This window comes from Equus caballus, chromosome 9 (assembly GCF_041296265.1).
Source record: "Equus caballus isolate H_3958 breed thoroughbred chromosome 9, TB-T2T, whole genome shotgun sequence".
In the NCBI taxonomy this organism is placed as follows: domain Eukaryota; kingdom Metazoa; phylum Chordata; class Mammalia; order Perissodactyla; family Equidae; genus Equus; species Equus caballus.
In genome coordinates, this window is record NC_091692.1 from 50,203,497 (window position 1) to 50,230,715 (window position 27,219).

The 27,219-nt window shown below is 37.3% G+C and overlaps 1 protein-coding gene and 1 pseudogene across 1 annotated transcript in view; both read left to right on the plus strand.

Annotated features, from left to right (window-relative positions):
- The first annotated feature begins 338 nt into the window (after positions 1-338).
- RIPK2 (receptor interacting serine/threonine kinase 2) overlaps positions 339-27,219 on the plus strand; it is a 35,365-nt gene continuing 8,484 nt past the window's right edge. The window contains exons 1-6 of the mRNA XM_001488724.6: positions 339-3,128; positions 8,367-8,520; positions 11,045-11,200; positions 19,307-19,464; positions 20,699-20,748; positions 21,539-21,700. Of these exons, the coding sequence (XP_001488774.1) occupies positions 2,956-3,128; positions 8,367-8,520; positions 11,045-11,200; positions 19,307-19,464; positions 20,699-20,748; positions 21,539-21,700 (853 nt within the window). The 5' untranslated portion in view covers positions 339-2,955. The remainder of the gene's footprint in view (positions 3,129-8,366; positions 8,521-11,044; positions 11,201-19,306; positions 19,465-20,698; positions 20,749-21,538; positions 21,701-27,219) is intronic.
- Positions 22,746-23,171, plus strand: LOC111774967 (tRNA-splicing endonuclease subunit Sen15 pseudogene; annotated as a pseudogene).

The following is a 27,219-nucleotide window of genomic DNA, read 5'->3' on the forward strand; positions in this document are numbered from 1 at the left end:
ACACTCCCATCAGCACTGTACAACAGCTCCAACTGCTACAAATCCTCACCCATACTTGGGATCTGTCTTTTCAATTTTAATTATTCTTGCATTTGTGTAGTGATCTTACATTGTGGTTTTAACTTGATAGCTTTAACCCTGATGACTAATGATGCTGAACACATTTTCACCTTCATTTGCTACTTAGATATCTTTTGTGAGGTGTCCAGGTCTTCTCCCCAATTTTCTATTGTATTGTCTGTCTTCCACACTTTTAAATTTTGAAATGTGAATATATTACTTATTTTTTAAAAAGTAAATTTAAAAGTAATGTAATTAAAAATATAAATACATTTTTTTTTTTTAAGATTTTATTTTTTCCTTTTTCTCCCCAAAGCCCCCCGGTACATAGTTGTATATTCTTCGCTGTGTGTCCATCCAGTTGTGGCATGTGGGACGCCGCCCCAGCGTGGCTTGATGAGCAGTGTCATGTCCGCGCCCAGGATTCGAACCAACGAAACACTGGGCCGCCCGCAGTGGAGCGCGCGAACTTAACCGCTCGGCCACGGGGCCAGCCCCAAAATATAAATACATTTTATAGAGTTCTATGCTGCCTGCTCTCTCCTTCTTAGAGATTTACAATATACCAGTATTTTAAAAGCTCTGAAAAGTCTTAAATTTTCACCACCACAGAATCATTTGGAGAAATGCTGTTCCCATTCTTGCATAATTTTTATTTTTCAAGGAATTAATAATAATTGCTTCTTTTCACTTGCTTAGATTTTTTAAGTTCTCTCTCCACATATTTCCTTATATATATCAAACACCTATCAATATAATTTCCCAAATACTCAAAATTAGACAATTTACAAATTCAATTATTTTAATTAGAGTCTCTCTTCTTGGAGTCTGCCATCTTCCTGCTCCAACGAAAATAAGTTGTTCTCTAATTCTGCCACGTATCTTTCATCCTGGGGTTTCCCTTCCCATTTTCCTGGTCCTGTTTGCTGGATCTCATGTCTCTCTCTTTCTCGACTTACTCCTATATTTTGTTGGAGCACATCCTCTAGTAGCTTTCTTAAATTAAAAAAAAAAAAGTGGATGGATGGAAAGTAAATGTTTACATCCTTATATACAGGAAAATGTTTTTATTCTGCTCTTATACTTGATGGGTAGTTTGATCAACTATAGAATTCTAGTTTGGAAGTTCTTGTCCTTCAAGACTTTAAAGAAATTTCACTTAAGTGTTTTAGCATAAAAGTGTTATTATTGAGAAATCCTATGTCATTCTAATTCTCACCCCTTTATTCTCCTTTCTTCCCTCTGAAAACTTTTAGAATCTTCTCTCTATTCTTAGTGTTCTGACTTTTTTAATAATGTGCTTTAATATAGGTCTTTTTTCATCCACTGTGTGTACCTGTTGGGCCTTTTCAATATGGAGACCCCTGTACTTCTGTCCTGGCAAAATTTCTTGAATTACTATTTGCGTCATTCCCTCCCTGCTTACTTTTTGTTCTCTTTTTCTGGAACTCTTAGTTTGTTAACTGAGTGCCTAAAGGAATTAAGGGGAAATGGGATACAAAGTATCCAACCATATCTTAAAAACTATAGCCATTTTATTTAAAACGATCAAAATTTTTAAAAACACTATTTCATTACAAGTTCCCGTTACATATTACAAAATGTAACATTGCTACTCTCATTTCAGGCAATATAAAAATACAGGAAGCATTCATTCTCTGTAAGCAGAAAATCTCCACTCAAGTCAGGCATTCCTTATTACTGTTGCCTTAGAATTCATTAAATGCCTAGTATGGACTTGGTATTGTATATAATATTTTCAGTCACACTCTACAAAATAGTCATCTAAGTAGAAAGATGTTTACAGTAAAAAGCTGGAAATATGTTTGCAGTCTTTTTTTGGTTGGCATTAAACACTGATTGTATTCCTCCCAGACCTATGAGAAATTTTTGCAGTCTTACCTGGAGTCAGAGGGACGGAGTCTCTCAAGGTTATATAATCATGCACATAAGATGGAAGAGGAGAGAGAAAAGTCAATCCCTAGTAGAGGAGCATGTAACAGGAGCTAAACACCTGAACTTGTTGACAGGGTCGAACTCCGACAGCGTTTATCATTTACCCTTCACTCCTTGAAGTAGCTGAAAATGAGGGACAACTGGGGTTGAGGTAGACAGGTGATTTACACCCTACCTGACTCGCCGGCCTCATTAAGCGTGCAGACGACAGAAGTCACCACACTCTCTCCGAGAGCCTCCTGCGCAGGCGCGTAGCCGGGACCTGGCGCTCACCCCCTCGGGGCCCCGCCTTCCCCTCTGGGGTTTGACGATTTCCCGAAGATGCGCGGTCCAGATCCCCGAGTGTTAAGGCCCGCTGACCAATCGCACAGCAGCCAGTAGGCTGCTGAGAGGAACCTTCCCAAAAAGGAAAGTTTACCAAACCTGGGGAGCGGGGTGGGGAGAGAAGACGAGAAGAGCGCTCCCGGCTCCCTTCCCCACCCCTAGAACTCAGTCCGGGCTCCGCTGGGGTCGCACAGATAGTCAGGGCCGCGGCTCGCGACAACGATCTCGGGCCTCCGGCTAGGCGGGCTGGGAGCCCGTCTCCCCGCTTCACTGTCCGCCGCTGACGTCGCTGGAGAAGTTTGGGGAGGGAGGAGCTCCGACGGCCGCGCTCGGGTGGCGGGGCCCGCCGGGGAGGGCCTGGGCCGGGAGAGGAAGCTCCTCCCCGCCGCGCCGCCGCAGTTGACCTCAGTCTCCGGGAAAGCAGACTCCGCTCTGGCTCCGGAAAAACAGCTGCTGGCGTGGGCCGTGCGGGGAATGGGCGGCCTCGTGACCTAGTGTCGGGCAGCAGGGAGAGCCTGGTCAGCCTGCTCGCGCAGGGGCGGATATAGGCGGCCGAGGAGCCGCAGGAACAACTGGACCCGGCCAGCGGCCTGAGCGTCCGCGCCGCCCGCCGCCATGAACGGGGAAGCCATCTGCAGCGCCCTGCCCACCATTCCCTACCACAAGCTCGCAGACCTGCGCTACCTGAGCCGCGGCGCGTCGGGCACCGTGTCGTCAGCCCGCCACGCAGATTGGCGCGTTCAGGTGGCGGTGAAGCACCTGCACATCCACACCCCGCTGTTGGACAGGTAGGGCGCTCCCGCGGTTCCCCGGCCGAGCCCGAACTCTGCTGCCTTCCACTCCCGCCGACACCAGCCCCGGGCAGGCTGGCTCTAAAACCCAAAAGTTGGTGGCCACTTGGGGTCGGCTCCACCCCTCGTCACCTCTAGGCAGTCCTTCAAGGCTTGAGGCTGGCATGGTGGGGAGAGCCGGGTTTTCTGGAGATGCAACAATCGCATTCTTCCCCTCATCTCTTTCCGCTGCCGTCTCCCTCTTACTCTCCTGAGCCTTCTCTCTCCGTACACCAAAAATCAGCAATCACAGCCCAACTCTAAACGTCCTCTTTATTGAAATTGATGTGTGTTTATATAGTGAGTGTGGGTTCTGTTTGCTTTGTGTTTTTTCCTTTCTTTTTTTTTGAAAACGGGCTTTAGGGCTGCACTGTCTGGTAGGTAGCTGTTAGCCACAGGTGGCTATTGAGCGCTTGAAATGAGGCCCTCTGAACCGAAGTGTGCCGTTAGTGTAAAATACAAACCAGATTTCGAGCGCTTAGTACTAAAAAGAAAAAGAATTTATAATATTTCATTAAAACTTTTCTGTCAATAGCATGCTGAGATTTTTTATATATTGGGTTAAATATATTGTTAAAATTCGTTTCACGTGGTTTTTCTTTAATGTTGCCACTGGAAAATTTAAAATTATATGTGTGGATCACATATTTTTATTGAACAGTGCTGCTCTAGAGTCTGGGATGTTTTGGTTTAGGCTTTTGTTGTTGTTTTTGTCTGGTTTGTGGTTTATCATGGGTAGTCATCTAAGTTTAGATATCAAATTCAACTTAGCCGTTTAGTTTCTCCTTTCACTCTCACAGGAAAGTCTGTCCCCAGAGGAAATGTGTATTATTTTTGTTAACAATAGACTGAATCAGAAAACTGTTAAATGACCAAAAATTTTGCTTCTCTCTCACATCCTGGAACAATTTTAGTGCGCTGTACAGGTTTAAAGGGAAGGCTAGTATTAGTTTCTATTTCCAGAAAAACATTTCGATCATATGCCATGGACCTGTGAGTGTATGTATTAGTCGGTGGGACTAGTCACTAGTCTTGTGTATTTTCTTTCCAGTAGGGATTTAACTAGACCCTACATTCACTTCTTAGTGAGTTAACATCCATGATTGCAACATTATCCTCTCCTTGCCCATGTCTAATGTGAAAATACATCATGCTAGGTGCCTAATTGACCAGAGACTGTTAGTATCCGATATCAGACAAATTCCTCAGCTTCAGCCCTGCCAAGGTTAATTGGACTTTCATCTGCCTGTGGCTTTTCTTTGCTGTCTCCTGCTATCAAGCTTGGATGAACTAGATCTCACAGTAGATTTGGAACACCTTTAGGGATTGGTCCCACTTTTTGTATACCACAGTCCAGATCTCGTGACCGGTATACAGGGTGTGGTGTCTGTTTACCCTGGGCCTTGAATTCTGTGGAGCAAGTGCTGGGCAAGTGTGTGTATATATGTATGTAATCGATTTTAAAGAGTGGTGGTTGGTTAGAGAGGGTGGATATATTTTATACTTAAATACAAATATATAGAAAGCCAGCACTGTAGGACCTTTTAGATATTCTAAAGCAAATTGATCCTCCCATTTTGGCCACTGCTTCTCAAAATTTTAATTTGTCTAAGTTTTGTGCCATTTGGGAGCCAAGGAATGAAGGAGTTCCCTTACCATACTCATTGGCAATTTTCATAATCAAAAATTCTTCACTAAATTGGGTGAAGGAAATTAATTCTGTTGTCAAGGAAGCCATAAAAAGCAGTGAAACACTCTAGCATTACTGCGTCACATTCTTTTCTCCCACTTGTTACCTAAGATGTCAACATTAGCAGTGTTTATGTAGACTGAGCATACTGAGCATAGGACTGAGCTATGCAGCTGACTCACATAGTGTCTATTTCCTCACTTATAAAGTGGAAATGGTAAATACATGTACTTCTTGGGCTCTGGTGCAGATAATGTTTGCATTGTTCTTTGAGATCACCTGAAAGAAACATAAGTTTATGTGTTGTTACATCTTAAAAATAATTTGTGATTGATGACTTCTGCCCAGTGAGTGGACCTTCCCCAACAATCTCCCAACTCCTTGGGTAGATGAGTCTGATTGGGTGTTCAAACACCCTGTAGATGAAACTCTTTCTTGATTGAAATTTTGAGTTGCGTAATTTTGGTGATATGTCTGCAGAAGCTATAGTTTACATTTTTATTTTTAAAAATTCTTATTTTAAAAAATATAAAAAGTATTTTAAAAATATTTCACATTTTTGCTTTTAAAAATAAAGTCCTATGCTTTAAAATATGCTATATTTTAAAAATATAAAGTGTTTTGGCTTTTTCTGTCTTTCCAGAATCTTTCAGTCTTCCCAAAATCTGACTTCAAGAACTAACTTTCTTCTCTGGTTAAGCAGTGGAATGGAAACAACACAGGTTTCAGAGTCCCACAATTGCAATTCAAATGACTCCAGTTACAACTTATTATTGGCGTGACCATTAGAAAATTAATTTGAGCCCTCTTGTATAAAGTGGGGATAATGAAACCAACTTTAGAGGGCTGATCTTAGAATGATAGTGTATGTAAAGCGGCTGACACATAATAGGACCACAGTAAAAGGAAGAATGCCTCATACTGTTAATGTAAGGAGGAAAGAGTGTGGTATTAAGTATCTCTGAGACTTCCTCAGCATCCCTTCTCTATGGTTCTTTCTCAGAGGATCCAGGAATCTTCAGGTCCATCCTGTCTCCCTGTGAGGGGGCTACACAATAACTGTCTTGTTGACCTACATCTCTTCATGCAAATACAGAATTATTTCAACTTAAGGAATATAAATTTAATTAAAACAAGTCTCATAAACTGATATAATTGGTTGCCCCACAGTTGAGTATTAAGTGGCTGAATAACAGGGAGAAGGAGAGCAGCTTTCACTTGATGCCCTCTTTTAACTCTTGAATTTTGAAACATATAAGTTTATTACCTATTCAAAACAAAAATGACTAAGATTTTTTGCTTTATTTTGCTTTTTGTTTGTTTTTAAAGCAGGCCTCATAGTCTGGTCTGGAGTGTCTGTTGCTTTCCTTATTTCAACAGCCATTCATCCAGAGCTTGGTGGTTTAAGAGCCAACTAATCATCATCATTCACTAATAGGCTTCACCTGGAGGCGTTTCTATTTCTGTTATTGCTGCTACCAACACCCATTCATCCAGAGTAAAAACTGATGACGTCTTCAATTCTCTTCCATTGCTTTTTTAGTCCCCCTTAGTCGGTCAGTGACCACAGCCTGGGGAGTCTATTCAGCTAGTGTATGTCTTTCCATTTCTACTGCAACCTTTATAGCTTCAGGCTCTCGGTCTTCACATCGTAACTAGTGTTGTACCTCACTTTGAAACTCTTAACTCTTTCTGCTGATCCTACATCCTACTGCCAAGTTAATCCTCCTAAAAGTTTGTTCTGCTCATGTCATTCCTCTGCTTAAAAACCTGCAATCACAACTCAGAGACTACCAAATAAAGTTTAAACACCCTCACCTGGCTTTAAGGCTCTCCTACCCTGATCACCTTCGGTCCTTTTACATACTCAGTTACATAACCTGATTCATATTAAACAATTTGCCATTTTCTAAACATAGCTTTCATTTTAATTTCCTTGAATACATTTAATACATCCCTTTTAGACGTCAGCTATGTGCCAGGCACTGTTCCAGGTCCTGAGGGTACAAAGATGAAAAAGAAAGGCAAGATCCCTCTCCTCTTGGAGGCCACATCCATCTTGTATGCCCTTTTTCCAGTGGTTGAGATTCTATCCATCCTTCAACGATAGTTGAAATCCCAGCTCTGTAAAGACTGGTGACTCCCCTAGCCCAAAGTTTACTCTTTTCTCTGAGCTCTCCATTTATTCTCTATTTATTTACTTACTTATTCTTTTTTTGGTGGTATTTATCACTATTTGCCTTATATTTTAAGTATTATTTTCTTTCCTTTTTTGTTTGCTTTCTTTATTTTTTTACTTTATTGAGAAAAAATTGGCAGATATAATTGTATATATTTAAAGTGCACAATATGATGATTTGATATACATATTTATCGTGAAATGATTACCAAACTCAAGATAACTAACATATCCAAAGAACACATACAAACGGCCAACAGATATGTGAAAAAGTGTTGGCATCACTAATCATCAGGGAAATGCAAATCAAAACCACAATGAGTATTTTTCTTAAAAGATTTCTGGGAGGGGCTGGCCGGGTGGTGCAGTGATTAAGTTCACACATTCCACTTCAGTAGCCTGGGGTTCGCCAGTTCAGATCCCAGGTGCGAACATGGCACCACTTGGCAAGCCATGCTGTGGTAGGCGTCCCACATATAAAGTAGAGGAAGATGGGCATGAATGTTAGCTCAGGGCCAGTCTTCCTCAGCAAAAAGAGGTGGATTGGTAGCAGATGTTAGCTCAAGACTAATCTTCTGAAAAAAAAAAAAGAAAAGAAAGATTTCTGGGGAACTTGAGGACATAGACTATGTTTTTTCATCTTTATATTCTCCATAATGCTGAGCACAGTTTATTCATAATAAAAGTTCAATATTTATTTGTTTTATGTACGAATAAGCAAATGAACCTGGAATCCAAAGTCACCCCAGCAATCTGTTATAAGCATTTACTTATTCTCAGTGTTCTTTTTCTGAATGCCAGTGTGTAATTTCTAAGCGTTTTTGACTCTTATGCAACTGTTATCATCTAGTCATTTAAACGTACAATATTTAGATATTTTAATATTCAGAATATTTGGAAAAATTTTATAAAGTATTAAACCATAAAATTTAATATAATATTCTAATCAAATCTAGTCACTTTAAAACTACATAAACTTAATAATTTAACTAGTTCATGCACCAATCATTCTAATATAGATGGACTTTATAAACTTAAACATTGTGTTCTCTTTCCTAGAAAAGTACAATAATAATAACTTGTGTGTAGCACTTTTTTCTATCAGTGGCTTATAGAAGTTATTTTGGTCTCTAAATAGACTTGTGGAATATATAGGGTAGACATTATCCCTACTTTAAATATGATGAAACTAAAGGACAGAGAAGTTGCATAATTTACATGAAGTCAAAAGCTAATGAGTGAAAAAGTCCAGGCGTAATTAGTACTATGGACATGATAATTGTGTATTTTTCATTTCTTTGAAATAATTATGATTTTCTTTCTTTAGTGAAAGAAATGATGTCTTAAGAGAAGCTGAAATTTTACACAAAGCTAGATTTAGTTACATTCTTCCAATTTTGGGAATTTGCAATGAGCCTGAATTTTTGGGAATAGTTACTGAATACATGCCAAATGGATCATTAAATGAACTCTTACATAGGGTAAGTATTGTATATTTTCAGGGGCTATAATTCTGTTATTCAAGCTATATAATGCTTTGGTTTTACATATGATCGGATTATTTGGGGATATATAGATGAATCAAAATAAGAATAATGAAAAACAATATCAGTGGTAAAGTTTCACCATATGTGGCTTCTTTTGTGTTGTTGAAAATACTGTCGAGTCAGGCCCGGTATTCTCAGGGACCTAGATTATTTTGCTTAGGTTACTGTTCCTGAGTTTTACACTGAATTCCAATATCCACATGTATATATACTCAGGCATAGGAGAGAGAAAAGATAAACTCTGCATACCTACAATTCACTCTTAGGCCAAATTTTATTTTATGTTAAAGACAATTTAGGATTCATATTAAATGTTAATAATACCAGTGCATAAAGTTCTGAGTTAATGGGCCAAATAAATCTATCTCTGAGTACTAAATACATTAGCCTTTCCAATAATAGACAGTGGCATGAGCCATTTGATTTTTTTGTCAAGGTACCTGTTACTCTGGCTTTGACTATGAATCCCATTAGTAAACAAAGTTGGGGATCATCATTCTCAGAATATGTGTATTCATCTATTGTTATTTGCTTGAGCTTATATTATTAATGTTATCTCCAACCTACAGTTTCTCTTGAGAAATCTTTTTAAACCACTCAGTTTATTTAGTGAGGGTTGGGTTAGTTAAAACTGGGTAATATCTGTACAAACCAATTGCTGGATGCATCTAAATTCTGATACATCACAGTGTTCTGTAAGTGATCAAGGGAGAGTGGATACATCACATTCTATTTATTATGTGACCATCTGAAGCAAAGATGGAGTAAAGTAACTAGTGTCAATGTATAAGATTTGTGTAATCACCACAGCAATCAAGATACAAATATTAATTAAGCATAGTTTGGTTTTTTTTTTGAAAAATGAATATAATAGAAATTATAACATTTTCTTCCCATACTCCAGCACTCCGGTAGGTACGCTGGCACCCAAATTTGCAGCCCAGCAGAAGTTTTAGAGCCTGCTTCAGGGGAATTGCTAACTCCTAGAAGTAATTATAAAATATAGAGTGGGCACTTCTTTACCTTCGTCAAAAACTTCCAAGTAATACTCTACTGCAGAGAGGCCTCATTACCCCTTTAAATTACATAATTTTCAGAAAAAGTTACCTTTTTACAGATGGACGGGGGTCTGTATATACCAGAGGAAGTAATGGTCAAAATTAGTGTTATGTGTTTCCTTTGGTTTCCTGTATTGCATTATTAGGGTGGGATTTATCTTGTAGCACCCTCTTTCAACCTCACAAAAGATTGTTGGAAAAAATCAAAATACAATGTAAACACAAAGTATTTTGAGCCACTCCCTTGCTGGATTGATCACTGAACTATAAGCTGATCCATTTGCAGAAAAAATTCTCAAGAACAGTTGTGAGCTTTCATTAGAAGCATACTTTTTCATATCATATGGAAAAAGGTATCCAGTGACATGGTGCCTTGATGATTGGCTGTCAGATCTTCCCAGATTATCTTATTGTTCTGAGAATATTCATTCTCCTGGGAAGCTGCATTAACTTTTATGTTCAGAAAACCTTTATTTTACAAAAGTTCAGATGACTATCACTTGTAAGTACTAAGAAATATAAAACATGGGGCCGGCCTGGTGGTGTAGTGGTTAAGTTCACGTGCTCCACCTCAGCGGCCTGGGGTTCATGAGTTCACATCCCAGGCACTGACTACACACCACTCGTCAAGCCATGCTGTGGCAGCGTCCCCTATGCAAAATAGAGGAAGATTGGCACAGATGTTAGCTCAGGGATAATCTTCCTCACCAAAAATATATACATATAAAACATCATGTTTTATATATGTCTATATTATATACACTTTCGAAATGAAGTTGATCTTTGTCTCCTTCACAAAAACAAAACCCCCAAAGGCTAATTTTTCCAGCTGGAATGTAAGTAAATTAAGTATATGGTTAAAAGTACAAGATATTAATGCTTACTCAATAAATATAATGGTCATAATTTTTAATTGATGCAATGATTATTATAAGAAAGTGGGGTATTAACAGGAAAATTAAAATATAAATTTTGAATGAATGGTTTGGTATGTACTAGAAGCAAATTGTGTGTGTGTATGTGTACGCACAAGTTTCTGGATATGAGCCGTAGAACGGGGAGATGGATATGAGTATAGGTATATGTGTCTGGGTATTATACAGATGAAAAATAATGGAAAACTCGGTCAACTGAAGAAAAAAAACTCAACACCATGTAGTTGCATTGCCAGTATAAACTAAAAGGAAATATCAGTACTATAAAGTTATTATTTCTTCTAAAAAGTGAAGAAAATAAGATAGAAGGATGTTAATATCAAATTGATAACTGTAATAAAAATGAGCTTGTGTTTTGACCTTAGTTTCTACTGTATTTCCTCTTGGAATATTTAATTTCCTAAGTGGAAATTTAATGAAATTTGGCCACTGATTTCGGGTTTGTTTATTTCCATATGTATAAAGAAAACTGAATATCCTGATGTTGCTTGGCCGTTGAGATTTCGCATCCTACATGAAATTGCACTGGGTGTAAATTACCTGCACAATATGAATCCTCCTTTACTTCATCATGATTTGAAGACTCAAAATATCTTATTGGATAATGAATTTCATGTTAAGGTAATTACTTTAAAAACAAAGTTTATTTGCTTCCTTGTGATTAATAGCTTTAAAAAGACTGTTTAGTTATTTCTTCCACCTAGCCAACTTAATATCTCCCCCTTTTCCGTAGCCCGTAATTCTTGTTTTCAGTGTCCCTTCTTCGTGCTGCAGTGGCTTAGCTATTCCCGGACCTCAAGACCAAGAATTTGACATTGATACAATGCATGTATGTAGTTCTGTGTCACTTTATCACATGTATAAATTTATGTAACCACCACAGCAATCAAGATACAGCACTACTCTATCATCACAAAGATATCACTCATGCTACTCCTTTATGGTCACAACTGCTTCTTCCCTTCCACCATCCCTGATCTCTGAAAATCACTAATCTGTTTTCCATCTCTGTAATGTCATTTTAAGAATTCTGCGTTGTAAATGGAATCATACAGTATGTGATATTTGAGATTGGCTTTGTTCACTTGGCATACTGCCTTTGAGATCCCTCCAAGTTGTTGCTTGCATCAATAATTGGTTCCTTTTTCTATTGCTGAATAATATTCCATGCTATGGGTGTGCCCCAGTTGTTTAACCATTCACCCATGTTGAGGAACATTTTGATTATTTCTAGTCTTTGGCCATTACAATAAAGCTTTTATGAACAAACCCATGCAACTTTTTGAATAAACTTAAGTTTTCGTTACTCTGGGATAAATACCGAAGAGTGCAATGCTAGGTTAAATGATAAGGGTATGTTTAGTTTTTTAAGAAACTACCCACCTATTTTCCAGAGTGGCTATGCTGTTTTTATATTCCACCAGCAGTGTATGATAGACCCAGCTTTTGCACATCCTCACCATGTTTTGTATTATCACAGTTTTTTATTTTAACTGTTCTAATAAATGTATAATATCATCTCATCATGGTCTTACTTTACGTTTTCCTAATGGCTAATGTTTTTGAACACCTCATGTGCTCCCATTTGCCATCTATATATCCTTTTCGGTGAAATGGCTCTTCATGTCTTAAGCCCATGTTCTAATTGGATTCTTTGAGTTTTTTATTGTTGGAGTTAGAGAGTTGTATATATTTTATAGATATGAGTCCTTCCTCAGACATGTAGTTTTCAAATATTTTCTCCCAGTCCTTAGTTTGCTCTTTTCATATTTTTAACAGGGTTTTTCACAGAACAGAAGTTTTTTTTTGTTTTTTTTTTTTTAAAGATAGGCACCTAAGCTAAGAACTGTTGCCAGTCTTCTTTTTTTTTTTCTTTCTGCTTTTCTCCCCAAGTCCTCCCAGTATATAGTTGTATATTTTAATTGTGGGTCCTTCTAGTTGTAGTACGTGGGACACCACCTCAGCGTGGCCTGATGAGTGGTGCCATGTCTGCGCCCAGGATCCAAACCAGAGAAACCCTGGGCCATCGTAGCGGAGCACGCGAAGTTAACCATTCGGCCACAAGGCCCACCCCAAAACAAAAGTTTTAATTTTGATGAAATGCAACTTTTTTTCTTTTATGATCATACTTTAGCTGTCATGTCTAAGAACTGTTTACCAAGCCATCAATATTGAAAATTTTCTTCTAAAGGTTTTATAGTTTTATGTTTTTAATTTTATTATTTTATTGTTTTTAATTGTATTATTTTGAATTAATTTTTATATAAAATATAAGATGTAGGTACCTAAAGGCACCAGATGTAGTAGTGATTTCACAATTCCCCTATATCTAACTGATGACAGGAAATAAAAAGTAAAAATAAAAAGTAATTAATACTAAATGCAACTCACTCAATTTTTATATATTATTTTGCTACACTTACTATAATAATATACATAATTATTATAAATATCAAAAAATGTTCAAATAAGTAATAGGGAAGTGGAACAATAGATAAATTAATACCAAAAAATATGAGAGAAGTTCAATGAAAAAATGAATCTTTATTGAAGACTCTTCCTCTCCCTAGAGTAAAATGGGAGAGGAAGAGAGATGGAAGCAAGCTGCTGCTTCAGTATTAATAAAAAGAGACACTCATCTATAACATCAATTAGAGAACCATACAAGTAGCAGTACCTTAATGGAGAGCTAGTCCCCTCAATCCTCACTGCAACTATCCCCCGTCTCCCAGGGCAGTTATCCTATGACAGGGGAGTCTTAACATCCATACTTAAATGACTGTGACACTTTCTTAATGTGATCAGTTAAAAATCCTTCCGTGTTGCTTCCACCCGTTTGTCCTCGGTCTTTTCTTCGTGATAAACTAAGTCCAATTTTACTTCCACGTGACAGCCCTTTCAATATTAGAAGATAGCCAAAATCCCCCTGCCCCTCACGTACACTTGTGTTTTGTTCTTTTCCCTGCTAAACATCCTTAGTTCCTTCAGCTAATTTCCTTATTACATGGGTTTTATTCCCAGGTGCTATCTAGATGCATCTGTGTTTAAGTCTCTTTTAAATTTTTTTTTTTTTTTTTTTTAAGATTGGCACCTGAGCTAACCTCTGTTGCCAATCTTTTTTTTATTTATTTTTATTTTTTCTTCTCCCCAAAGCCCCCCAGTACATCGTTGTATATTCTAGTTGTGAGTGCCTCTGGTTGCAGCATGCGGGATGCCGCCTCAGCATGGCCTGGTGAGCGGTGTCATGTCCACCTCCAGGATCTGAACCAGCGAAACCCTGGGCCACCAAAGCAGAGCATGGACATTTAACCACTCTTCCACGGGGCCAACCCTCTTTTAAATTTTGATCCTCAAAACTGAATAAAATATTCTTGATATGGTCTGATAAATGTAGAATTCAATGGTCCTAAATACCTTTCTTAATATTTCCTTGATAATTCATCAACTTTTGGGGGGCAGCCATATCACAACATTCAAATGGGGCTAGTGTCAACAAAAAGCCCTGAGAGGGGTTTTTTTCATGTATTGTTGCTTAAGCCACATCTCCTTATCATGTACTTTACAGAATACTTTCTGGACATCAGCAAATGTTATCTTGTTAGATTTGGTTGATCACTTCAGCCTCTTAACACCGTTTTGAACGTTATTTCTGTAGTCCAAGGTTGTAACTTTCTCTTCTAGCCTTGTGTCATCCTAAAATTTAAACAGCTAGTTTTTTGTATTTTCAAGTCATGATTAAATGTTAACCAGTAGAGAGCTCAGATCACAGCTGCCACGTGGTGCTGAGAACCTCTCTCCAGGTCACTATCAGTCCTTTTGTTCATCAGCAGTATTGGAGAATAATCATACAGTTTGCTTTGAATACTTCTAAAAGAATATTACTTCCATTTTGTCCATAAGAATATATGAGAGTCCTTGCTTGGCTGCTTTCCCAGATATCCTCACAGCTTACTTTCCTCACCTTCTTCAGTCTCATTATCAGAGTGGCTTTCCGTGACCACCCACCCAGTTCTTCTTTATCCTCATACTTTGATGTATGCTTCTTCATAGTATTTTTCACCATAACACATGACATTGTTTTATTAATATGTTTGTTGACCATCTCCCCCAGTTAGCATATAAGCTCCATGAAGACAGAAATTTAGTCTAGTTTATTAACTGCCACATGCTCAGCACATGCCATGTGGAAGCATTCAATAAATATTTGTTGAATGAACAAATAAATGAATTCCAGATCTTCTATATATACCAGATAGACCTGTTGTCTTTATAGTCAAGTATGTTATTATTAAAGTACTGCAAAATGTTTTATAATATGCAAACTGTTTTTACATTTACTCTTTTGCAATAGTAATTAACTGTCAAAAAAGAAATGAAGTCAGTCATTCCTTTATTCAGTAAGTATTTGTGGAACAATTATGGTGTGCTAGGCATTGTGCTTGGGATATAGCGCATGAGGTCTGAAATTGACCACTGATCTAATATAATTTGTTTTTCATCAATTCTTGCTGGTTCTTTCATTATTTACTCATAAAGTATCCCTTCTATAAAATTTTCTAAATTTTTTTAACCAGGAATTAAGGATAATCTCCTACCAGTATATAGATTTTCAAAATCAACATTTCTTTTTCTTTTTAAAAATAAGATTGACATTTACTTTTCTGATATCCTATAGTACCTCTCCATTCTATCCCACAAAGAACACTCATAGCACCAAGAAGGTATTTGCAAGTATTCTCAATAACCTGAAATACATATAAAATAACCTGAGACTGACACTTTATAAACCTTTTAACCTCATTTTCTTTATCTCAGTCCAGAAATTATTATTGATAAAGAAAACAGAAGCAAAGTAATAGGTGATGATCCCTACTTTCTCTTTTTCATTTGTCAACAGGGTACCCTTGGTCTTTCTTTTATATCAATAGAATTTAAAATAGCCTGGTTTTGTGTATTTTTTGTAATTCTTATTAATTTTAGCACATACAGGTACTATTCTTATAAATTAGCAGTACTCTTTTATATGCATCCCATGTATCTCCCCTTTTTACTTTATAAATGTCCCTTAAAAGTCAAAGTTCAGCATGCCCAGGCAGCAGCCCTAAATCTCTGCTATCATATATTTTGGATACTCCTATGCCTTTGTGGTTGATATGCCTTTCAAGCCAGCAGCAGAATGACTGTTCCAGCAGTACATGCACAAACCACAAATTAAAGCTTCGTTATTATTTTTAAATCAATTTGCTTTATCACAATTTATTTCAGGAATGCTTTTGTCAGGAAAATAAAAGGAAGAACTATTAGTTTCTTTAACTATAATTTTAACTGTTGTAAAATTTGGGGTGGCTGTTTTTAAAACTTTAAATTTGTTGTTATCTGTGTAAACAAAGGTTATTTTCAATTGTAATGATAAATTATTTGAAGAAATTATCCTTAAAAGTCATGCCTAGGAATTGTGTGTACATTTAACCAGAGAATAAAAACTAATGTTCATGGGGGGGACAAAAAAGTCAAAGTTCAGGCTGGCCCTGTGGCTGAGTGGTTAAAGTTCTGCATGCTCCACTTCAGCAGCCTGGGTTCACAGGTTCAGATCCCAGGTGCAGACCTACTCCACTCATCAGCCATGCTGTGGAGGCATCCCACATACAAAGTAGAGGAAGGTTGGCATAAATATTAGCTCAAGGCTAATCTTCCTCAACCAAACAAAAGAGGAGGATTGACAAGGGATGTTACCTCAGGGCAGATCTTCCTCACCAAAAAAGAAAAGTCAGAGTTTATCAGTGATGCATGAAAAAGTAAGGATTATTTGATCTACCTGTCTTCTTGGAAGGTTCTTTAAATAAAGCACAAAACATCCTTAAAAATACTTAATGAAATTAAATGGAAATTCACACCTTGCTACAGGTTTTTGAAGTAATTTTTCTTGCTGGAATGCTAACCAGAAACATAGTATCTAAACGAAAAATATTTACTACCAATTAAAGATCATTTGAGACTTTTCTCCTTTAGAAAGAATACATTCAATTTGGTTATTTGTCAATCAAGTGTCCATTAGTGCATCTTAGATACAAATGAACCTGTGATAAACTTCTTGGAAAATATTTTTATGTACCATATTTACTTTCTCTGCTATTGTCAGTTTTGTGAGAAAACCAGAATATTTAGAGGTTACTCTTCTTAGCTTTTTCCTGATGATAACTGGATAGTTTTACAGTATGGATAATACATGTAAATGAAAGTAGCTATTCTAGTAGGGTGATAGGATTATGGATGTCTTTGATGAGTAGTGCATTTTAATTTCCTCTGATTTTTTTTACCATCTTTTTTATTAAAAAGAAAGCTTTTACCTTTAAAATGCATGTTAAGATCTTGTCTAGAATGGAAAAGTTCCTATCCTCTTGTCTTTATTGTTGAATGATAAATTTATCAAGATCCTCAAGAAATCATGGAATTCTTATTCCTCCCCTCATGTTCTTCACTTTTTTCCTTCTATTGAAGATACAGATTTAATGAATCATGTCTTTTGTATATGATATTGTTTTTAATAGAAGAAGGGGAGAAGTATGGTTCCACATAAAAGCCAAATTATATCATCAAATAGAGGAAATTGTGGTTAAGGTGTTTAGGCTAGGTTTGAAAATGCAAAGATGAAGATCTTAGGTGAAGTAAGAGGAGCACATAAGGAAGCAAGCTCAGGAATACGTTTTCTCCAACAGTAAATTGTGGTTCAGGCATAAGATGAGATCACACCCCAAGTTTTTTTTAGGATTTTTCACTGTGGGACAAGAATAAACTTTATTTATTATACTAATGCTTATTATCCTGGCACATGTGCAACCAGAATACTGATTTTGCTTTTAGAGGGTGGGTGGGAGGAATAGAGCTTTCAATGCCAAGTAGGAGTAAGTGGGATATGCAGTCTCTAGAGTCTTACTACCACCCAAAAGTGATCAAGGCCCTGAAACTTCACACTGTCCTTGTTGGTATTGTATGAATAAGAGCAACCTTTAGAGATTTATTCCTGTATACAAAACATTAATAATAGTGACACATCTAGATCACTTATTATGTACCAGATGCTCTGAGTGCTTTGCTTAGAATAACTCATTTAATTTTCTCAATACAGCCCTATGATATAAATACTGTTATTATCCCCACTTTACAGATGGTCAGTCTGAGGCACAGAGAAATTTAAAAACTTGCTCAAGGTCACACAGCTAATTAAGTGGTAGAATTGGAAGATGAATCTAAATAATCTAGGCTCCAGAACCCATGTTCTGAACCACATGCTGTATTGCCTTTTAAAGTCAATCCAGCTTAGCTCTTCATGTCCTGGCACCATGTTTTCTGTTGGTCTTTTCTAATTTTTTTTACTTAGATGTACCTTTTTATTATAATAATGTATGAAAGATTCATATAGTCCACTCCCTCCCTTTTTGGAGTGGGGCCATAATTTTTTTTATCTCAAATTCATCTATACACTAAACAAATTTCTTCTGTTAAAACTAGTAAAGATATGAGAGTTAAATAATTGAAATACACGTAGTGTACTATATGGAACTCATTCCACTCTGTTGACTTAGAAATTATACAGTGTAAAGGTCCAAGTAATTTAAATTAAATGTCTTTAAAGTTTTCCAATACTCTTTTGTCCACTAAATATTATTCTATTCTTACATTTTATCTTCTGTTTTTTTTTAAATAAGGAACCTTTTGAATATTTAGAGAGTTAAAATATTGTATAACATCTGCACAAGATTTACAAGTGAAGTAAAACTATAAAGGACATATCAAAAGTACAGGATGTTTGTCACTGATAATTCTTTAGGCCCTCATTGTTATGGATGTAAATAGACTTTATATACTAACTATACTGTTGCCAACAGATATGATGCTTTTAGTGGTAGACATAAACGATATAATAATGAGCTTACTATATTGGGATTTTGCTTATTTCAGAATTTAAGGATTCTATTTTTAGGGCATTATAAATAAGAACATTTAACCTGAGTTGTTTGGCCAGCCCTGATGATGGCCTGGTGGTTAAAGTTCAGCACTCTTTGCTTTGGCAGCCCAGGTAGAGCCACACCTCTCATCTCTCCTGGGTGCAGAACCACACCACTCATCTGTCAGTAGCCATGCTGTGGCGGTGGCTCACATAGAAGAACTAGAAGGACCTACAGCTAGAATATACAGCTATGTACTGTGGCTTTGGGGAGAGGGGAAAAAAGAGAGAAAGGAAGATTGGCAACAGATGTTACCTCAGGGTGAATCTTTCCAAGCAACAAAAACACCTGAGTTTTAAACAATACTCAGTGACAATCATAAGAGATATGAGTAGTTTAGCAGTTCTGTGAGGTGTAGGTGAATTTGAAGAGCACATGCTATACAGCTGCTGGTCATATAAAGTAGTGTTCAGTGTATACACTCATTCAAATTATAAGGCAAAAAATACCCCTCTTTAATTTTTCGAAATTTAGTCTCCCTTTTAAAATTTGTAATAACATGCTAAACTTTAAATCAGTATGTATTGCTTCTAGAGTTATTCGCTCAACACTATGGAATCCAATTTGTTAAGAAACTGGTGGAATATAGAGAGATAAAGTATTAATATATATGATATATCCTCTGGTCTCAAATACAACGCGTATAAAAAAGACAGTCAATTCTTGGATTTTTTTAAAGAGAATATTTTTAAATTCAATTATTTATTCTTTTCCTTTATAGATTGCAGATTTTGGTTTATCAAAATGGCGCATGATGTCCCTCTCACAGTCACGAAGTAGTAAATCTGCGCCAGAAGGAGGGACAATTATCTATATGCCACCTGAAAACTATGAACCTGGACAAAAATCAAGGGCCAGTGTCAAGCATGATATATATAGGTATAGTATGTTACCTTTGCTCAGAGTTAACTTGTCTGAAAAAACAAGATTAATCAATCAGAATTTTGAAGCTACATTTTAAAATGTGATTTTTATTCTTCTCTCATAAGTATGGTGAAAATAAAGACCAGAGTGACTAATATTTTTCAAATTAAAGATGCCTTACTCTAAGCCACTGTTATATCCTTGAAGAAATTTATAGTGTAATACTTAGAGTTTTTATCATATGTGACTTTGATGGAGGGAGGGAAACAGTGTGCCTAACACATAATACTACCAAAGGCGGTAGTACTCACACCAGAAAAAATTCAGTAGAATAGGGCTACGTAAGACAATTTTTTTTATTGCTCTTTATTTATTTATTGTGAAGAATAAAATTATGTCATTAGAGGGCACAGCTTATCTAAGTCTCCAAGAGTGATTAAATTATCCTCAACAAGTTGGCCTTGCATATAACTTCTTCTTCTTCTTCTTTTTTTTTTTTTTTTTGAGGAAGATTAGCCCTGAGCTAACTACTGCCAGTCCTCCTCTTTTTGCTGAGGAAGCCTGGCCCTGAGCTAACATTTATGCCCATCTTCCTCTACTTGATGTGTGGGACGCCTACCACAGCATGGTGTGCCAAGCAGTGCCATGTTGGCACCCAGGATCCAAACCAGCAAACCCCAGGCCGCCGAGAAGCAGAACGTGCAAACTTAACCACTGCGCCACCAGGCTGGCCCCTAACTTCATTTTTATTGCAGTAATTTCTATTTTTTCAATTTAGGGTTAATTCCCTTTCAAAACAAAACTGTATATGAACATTCATCATCTTGGCTGTATATGGTGATTCTTTATACAGCATTCCACTACCTTAACACTTTCAAAAATGGTGTCTCCAGGGGCCAGCCCCATGGCCAAGTGGTTAAAGTTCCGCAGACTCCACTTCGGCAGCCCAAGTTCGTGAGTTCGGATCTCGGGTGTGTATCTACTCCACTCATCAGCCATGTTGTGGAGGCATCTCACATACAAAATAGAGGAAGATTGACACAGATGCTAGCTCAGGACTAATCTTACTCCAGCAAAAAAAAAGAAAAAACAAGGAAGATTGGCAATGGATGTTAGCTTAGGGCGAATATTCCTTACCAGAAACAAAAAATGGTGTCTCCACAGTCAGCTCTTAAATTTAGTGCTATTTTAGATTATTATTCAAGTTAGTTTATAATGTACTATATATATATTTTTTTATCTTAAACAGCTATGCAGTTATCACATGGGAAGTCTTATCCAGAAAACAGCCTTTTGAAGGTAAGTGTACTTTGATTTCCTTATTCTAGATAACATCATGTTGGTAGGCCACACTCAGAACTATCTAAAGCTCATCTTATTTTAAATCTGCCTACCATTCATTTTGTGGCAAACACACTGTAAAACCAACAGTTTATCAATTGTGAATCCACTGTATCTTGGAAAGTGTACTTGATTAAGGATCATAAAGATGTAGATTCTAATTCTTACTCTGACAGTAATTAGTTCTATGATCAAGCCTCTAAATCTTGAGTCCTCATCTTTTGCATCTGTAAAATGAGAATTTTGAATGCTATTTCTGAGATTCATTCCAGCTATGAAACTCTTTATATGAAATTTTAATTAGTTCTCCTTCCAAAATGACTGACAAACAAGAATAATTTTTAAATTTTCTGATAACATTATTTTAAGGTTTGCGTTACTCAGTTTGCTGTGTAACAAAAAACCTCAATAGCTTACAAAAGAAACATTTGTTTCTTATTAACATTAGATATTAGTTGCTATGGCCCTTCTGGCTCTGCTAAGTTCTGCTCAGCTCTGCTCTACTCACATTCCATTAACAAAATCAAATCACTTGGCTAAGCCAAAATTAATAAGATGAGGATATAAACTCCTCCCACAGGAAGCAGACAGATCTGGCAGTGGCTGGGATATATATATTCCTTTAACAAAAGGGGGGTAATGAATTATTTCTAAGATTCCTTCATTTTCATTTGGGTGGGTTTAGACTGTATTTAATATATTGAATCATAAAATATTTCTAATGAAGGAAATATATTTGTTTTGACAGAAGTCACCAATCCTTTGCAGATTATGTATAGTGTGTCACAAGGACATCGACCTGACACTAATGAAGAAAGTTTGCCATTTGATATACCTCATCGAGCACTTATGATCTCTCTGATAGAAAGTGGATGGGCACAAAATCCAGATGAAAGACCATCATTCTTAAGTGAGTGTACAATTTTAATCTGGACTTTTTGAATTACAAAAATAGTGTGTATACTGTGAATAAAATATTCCTTGAAAGATTACACAAGTTAGATGAGAGACTCGAAGTTGTTTTTTTAATTCTCTTCACTCTTGTCATTCATAGCATTTATAAGAGGGTAACTGCTTCTAGAGCAGATTTGAGAATTCCTAACAGAAAAGAGAAATCATCTGATATGAGTAATAATTCCATTCATGTATTCAACAAGTATTTATTGAACACCTACCATGTGCTACATACTGTGGGGAGCACGGGGAACAGAGTAGTGAACAAGACAGTCTAAGTTGCTAAATTCCTGGAGCTCACGTTCAAGTTGAGAAGACAGGGAAAAAACAAATAAATGAACAAGTTATAAATTGTGGAAGTCCTTTAAGGAAATAAGCAAGATAATAGAGTAGTTAAAGGAGGGGAGGAAAGCCCTTTACTTAGAAACAAATGTTTGAGCTGAAATTTTAAGCTTGAAAAGGAGCCAGCCATTCAAAAAGTAAAGGAGTATTTCAGGCAGAGAAAACAGCAAGGGAAAGACCCTGAAGCTAGAAGAGGAAAGTTTGGTATTTGCAACACACAAAAAGAAGTCCTGTGAGCTGGGATATAGTGAGCAAGGAAGAGAATAATATGAGGTGAGACTGGAGAGGTAGAAGAGGCTGTTGGCTATTATAAAAGGTTTGATTTTTATTCCAAGTACAATGGAAAGCCATTAAATTGTGTTTTGCAGGGAAATGCCATGATCTAATTTAAGTTTAGGAGAAATCACTCTTGCTGCTATGTGGAAAATTGTTTGGAGCAAGAGTGGAAGCAAAGAGACCAGCTAGGAGACTCTTGGCAGGAGTTTTCTAGTTAAGGTGGTAATCCTAGAGTAGAAGAATTAGACAGAATTAAGATTTATTTCAGAGGTAGAACGGATCATCATCTCAATGCAAAATAGGAGAAAATCTTCATGACCTTGGGGTAGGCAGAGAGTTCATAGATATGACATCAGAAACAAGATCCTTAAAAAAATTGATAATTGGGTGCAGCATGGCCTGGCGTGGAGGAGCACAGTGACCCCGAGCCCACCCCAAGCTGCAGCAGTCTGGGCTTAGGCAGCGGTGGCAGCAGTGCCCACTCATGGGCCCCCGAAGATGCCTGGATGGGCACCCACCCTAAGTATTTAGAAATAATGGAATTAGATATAGGAGATGCCACCCAAGTTTATATAGCATTCTTGATTTACCTGGGCCTCATGGAGAGTAAAAGTTGGCATGAAGTAAACTGTGTGGGATTACCAGATCTCCAGCTCATCTGCCTTGTCAGTACTGAGATAGAAGGAGAAGGGTTACAGACTGTGGTGCCCACAGCCATCAGTGCTTCCCTCAGCCATAACAGGATAAGGGAGATCTTGAAGGCATCTCGAAAATTGTAAGAATATTTCTCTTAGAAGATGACACCTATACTTCCTGATGCTTGCTTTATTCATTCAAGATTGGATTTGAGACCTATGAGCCTGCTTCATCTTTTATCTCAGAGATAGTCAGGGTTGACTCAGCTGGTCATAATCCGTAAGTTTTCTTTTTGAAGAATAAAGTTTTCCAAGATAGAAAAATGTTTTTCTGTTAAAAAATTTAGGGTAGTTGCTCTAGAAATTTCTTATCTAGAGACAGTTTAATTACAGTTGTATACAAGGTTCTGCCTAGGATGTGTTCAGAGGGATGGAGCACGTGTGTTTCTTCTGTCATCCTGCACCCACAGCTGCCTCATTGTTCACTGCTGCCACTACTAGACTGTTGAGACTGCCACCTCCTTCCCTTACTCAGCCCTCCCATTGCATTATGGCCACTACAGCTAGCCTGGAATGGCATTGCATACACCTTGACACCTGGAGAGTTTACTTCAGTCTGCTTTTTCAGCCCCAGTAGAAAGTAAAAGATTTCTTTCAATTGGTTTTCATGTTGCAATTACTGTTACTTCCCTTTTTGGTTAACTTTAAATCAAAACTAAAAATATGCTCATCCAGAGTGTAAAAATACATATCTAGATTAATAGGGACCAGAGAAGTGCTACCTACAGGAGTACTGGGCCATCCTTTCCATTCTTATTACCACCACTCTTATTATATCATAGCTAGAATGTTAGAAGAGAGACAGTGGGGGACAGTGTCAGCCTTGAAAACATCTTTATTAAGTAGACTCAGTTATTCTACTTTTGTTAATACCTCCCAATTAAGTTGCCTAAAGTACAAAAAATTATATGCACAAAGATGTTCCAAGTGGCATTACTTGTAATAGCCCGAATTATAAATCACTTAAAAGTTTAAGTCAGGGATCTGCAAACTTTTTCTGTAAAGGGCCAGAAAGGAAATATTTTAGGCTTTGCAGGCCCTAGTCTCTCTCACACCTTTTCGACTCTGCAGTTTGTAGTATAAAAATAACCATGTAAATAAATGGGCATGGCTGTGTTCCAATAAAACTTTACTTACAAATGCAGAGCCATAGTTTGCCTGGTCTGGAAATAGTAAACAGATATATATAGCCAATGAATGGTACATTATGTATTCATTAAAAATTAGTAATGGATATAATGAAAAACATGAGAAAATATTTAGTAAAAAAGCAAGGTACAAAAATGTCTAAATGGGTATGATCATAGCTGTAAATAATATACCAAGCATATAAATAAAAAGATGGCAAACTACTGTAGTTATAATAGGATGGCAGGGCAGTAAATGGATGACTTTGTCTTTCTTCAATATTTCAGTTTTTGTTTATTTGTATTACTTATATAATAAAAGTGTTTTAAAATTTAAAAAACTTGATAGTTGGACTTCAAAAAAATTGAAAACTTTTGCATGTCGAAAGCTACTATTAAGAAAAAATAAGACAAGCCACAGACCGGGAATCTTCATTTCAACTAAAAAAATGAGGAAATATATTTTCCATTCAAAATTTATGTCCTATACTCATCAGCATTATATTTAAAAAATCAAAAGTTGCTAAAATAGTGGATTCACATTTTATCTATTTCCCATAACCATGTGGGAGGGTATATATTTTCTTTGTCTCCAATGCCCCTTCCAAATAGTTTCTTCTTCTCCATTCTCTAAAATTTCTAGCTCTTTTAAAGATCATGCCATTAGGCAATACTTGCTTCCCTACAAGCTTAATGGTTTTTCCCTATTGTTCATTGAAGACTTTGGCCTTTGGCTTACTGACTTCTCCACCCTCCATTGATGAGTGCTGCTGAATACTTGAGAGGAACCCTCTGCGGATCTCTAGAGTTCTCCCTCTGTACACCTCTCTCCTCTCTGGTACTCTGTCCGATGAAGTCTCCCTGCCTTTGTCTACTCACACTCTCAGCCCCGTCTCCTCAACTCTGAGTGTCCACCAGGCTCTACCTCACTTCCTTCTCTCTGTGGGAAACTGTAGAATGCTAGAAACTCTCAAGGCAGTGAGCCTGGGCAGTCGTAAGGCTCACCTCGTTTGTTTCCCGTCTCAATGATTGCTGTCCTTTGTTCCCTGATATCCAGTGTCTTGAAAACCACTGTTGCATATATTTTGTCTGGCTTTTTTGGTTGTTTCAGGCAGGAGGATAAATCGGTCATTGTTAACTGCATCTTGGCCAGAAGTGGAAGTCACTGGTTTCTCTTTAAATTAATGGCCAAAACTGGCACTAAATACTACTTAGCAATTCTATTATGCTTCTCAGATACATCTATTGTTCCATTCTGATAGATCAACTGTTCTTAAGGTGTGGGGTGGGGTTGGGGGATTGGTCCCTGAGACTCTTATAAGAGGTTCACAAAATCAAAATTGTTTTCAAAATAATAAATATTATTTTCCCTTTTTACCATCATCCTCTCAAGAGTATATAGTGGATTTTTCCAGAGGCTAAATAAGGTGTGATGATATCATTGTTCCAACAAATAATGGAATTCGTTCTCATATACTCTTATGTTTTAAATTTTTCTCAGTTTTAATTTCTAATGTAGTAAATATCAATAGCTATGATCCACATATACAAAAGCTCTTTGGGGTACTCAATAATTTTGAAGAGTGCTGAGACCTAAAAGTTTGAGAATTGCTGTCTTAGATGATCATCTTGTACTGCTGGAGGAGGCACGCAAGTCCCATTTTTCATGTTTCCAAAGCAAAGATGAAATTCCATTTCAATCCCCAAGAAGGAATGTATCAGAGGAATGTTTCCAGCTTCTATCTGTTCCTCAGTCATTTCTCCTCAGACTTACCTCGTTTGTTAATTTTGGAGAAAAACTGAGCATGCTTATCTGGTCCCCTCTCAGTTTTCTTCTTCCTTTAGAAGTCAGCCTGTCTAAAGGATGCAGACATTTTATACTCCCCCATGTGGAAGCTGGGTGCGGCCTGTGACTCAGTGAATATAGCTGTCAACTTGCAGGAGTAAAGCATTATCAAGCCCAGTGGCTCCAGATCTGAAGGTACATTCTCAGTTAGCTTTATCAGTAACAGAGGTGACATTTTGATCACCATCTATCTTTATTCTATGGCTTTTCTTAAAAGATTCTGAACTTAGCAAGAGAAGACTGAGGTAATGCACATTATACTTTATCCTCTCTTCCTAAATCTCCTACACCCCATGCTCTATCTTTCCTTTGAGCTGATCACCGTTCTCACACTACATGAAGAAAATAGAAACCATGAGAGGGAACTCCCTCCTGGTTCTACTACCAGATCTACGGATCCAGTTGTGCTTGTATCCATGTTTCCTGCCTTATCTCTTTTACAGTAGAAAAAATGTCCACATACATATACAAATGTAAACAGTGTCAGTCGTGTTCTGGATACCATTCTCCTCTCCAGCATTCTGTTCCTTATATTCTCTCTCAGCCCTTGCATTGCCAATCTCTGCCTGTCTACTGGATCATTCTACTATCATACAGATATGTTCTATTATTATCTCCTACCTTTATCTAGGAAAAAAATCTTGACTCCATAACATCCTTCAGCGACTGCCTCATTTTTCTGCTCCCATTCAGAGCTAAATACCTTGTAGGAATTGTCCATACTTGTGGTCTCTATTTCTTTCCCTGTAATTCATTTTTTAGCATACTTACGTCAGTCTTCTGTTTTCATATCTCCACTGAAACTACATTTGTTCTGGTTACCAGTAATGATGATGGTGGAAGGTCCTGCTTATCTTACTTGACCTCCTGGCAGATTAGACATGACTGGCAATTCCTTCCTTAGAACTTTCCCTTTGATGGCTTCCAAGACACAAGAGACTACTATCCTCTCTCCCTCAATCTCTTTCTCTCTTCCTCTAATCAATTTCTGACTGTTTCAATGCCTCAGAGCTCTAATATGGGTCCTTAACTTTGCTGTGTATACACTCTTCCCAGATGATCCAGTCCAAACTGTGGTTTTACATACCATCTGTATGTTAGTGACACTCACTTTTATCTCTGGAGCCCTGGCATCTTCCTTGAACAACAAGTTCATTTATTGTTGTAGTAGTGGTAGTATTTATGATTG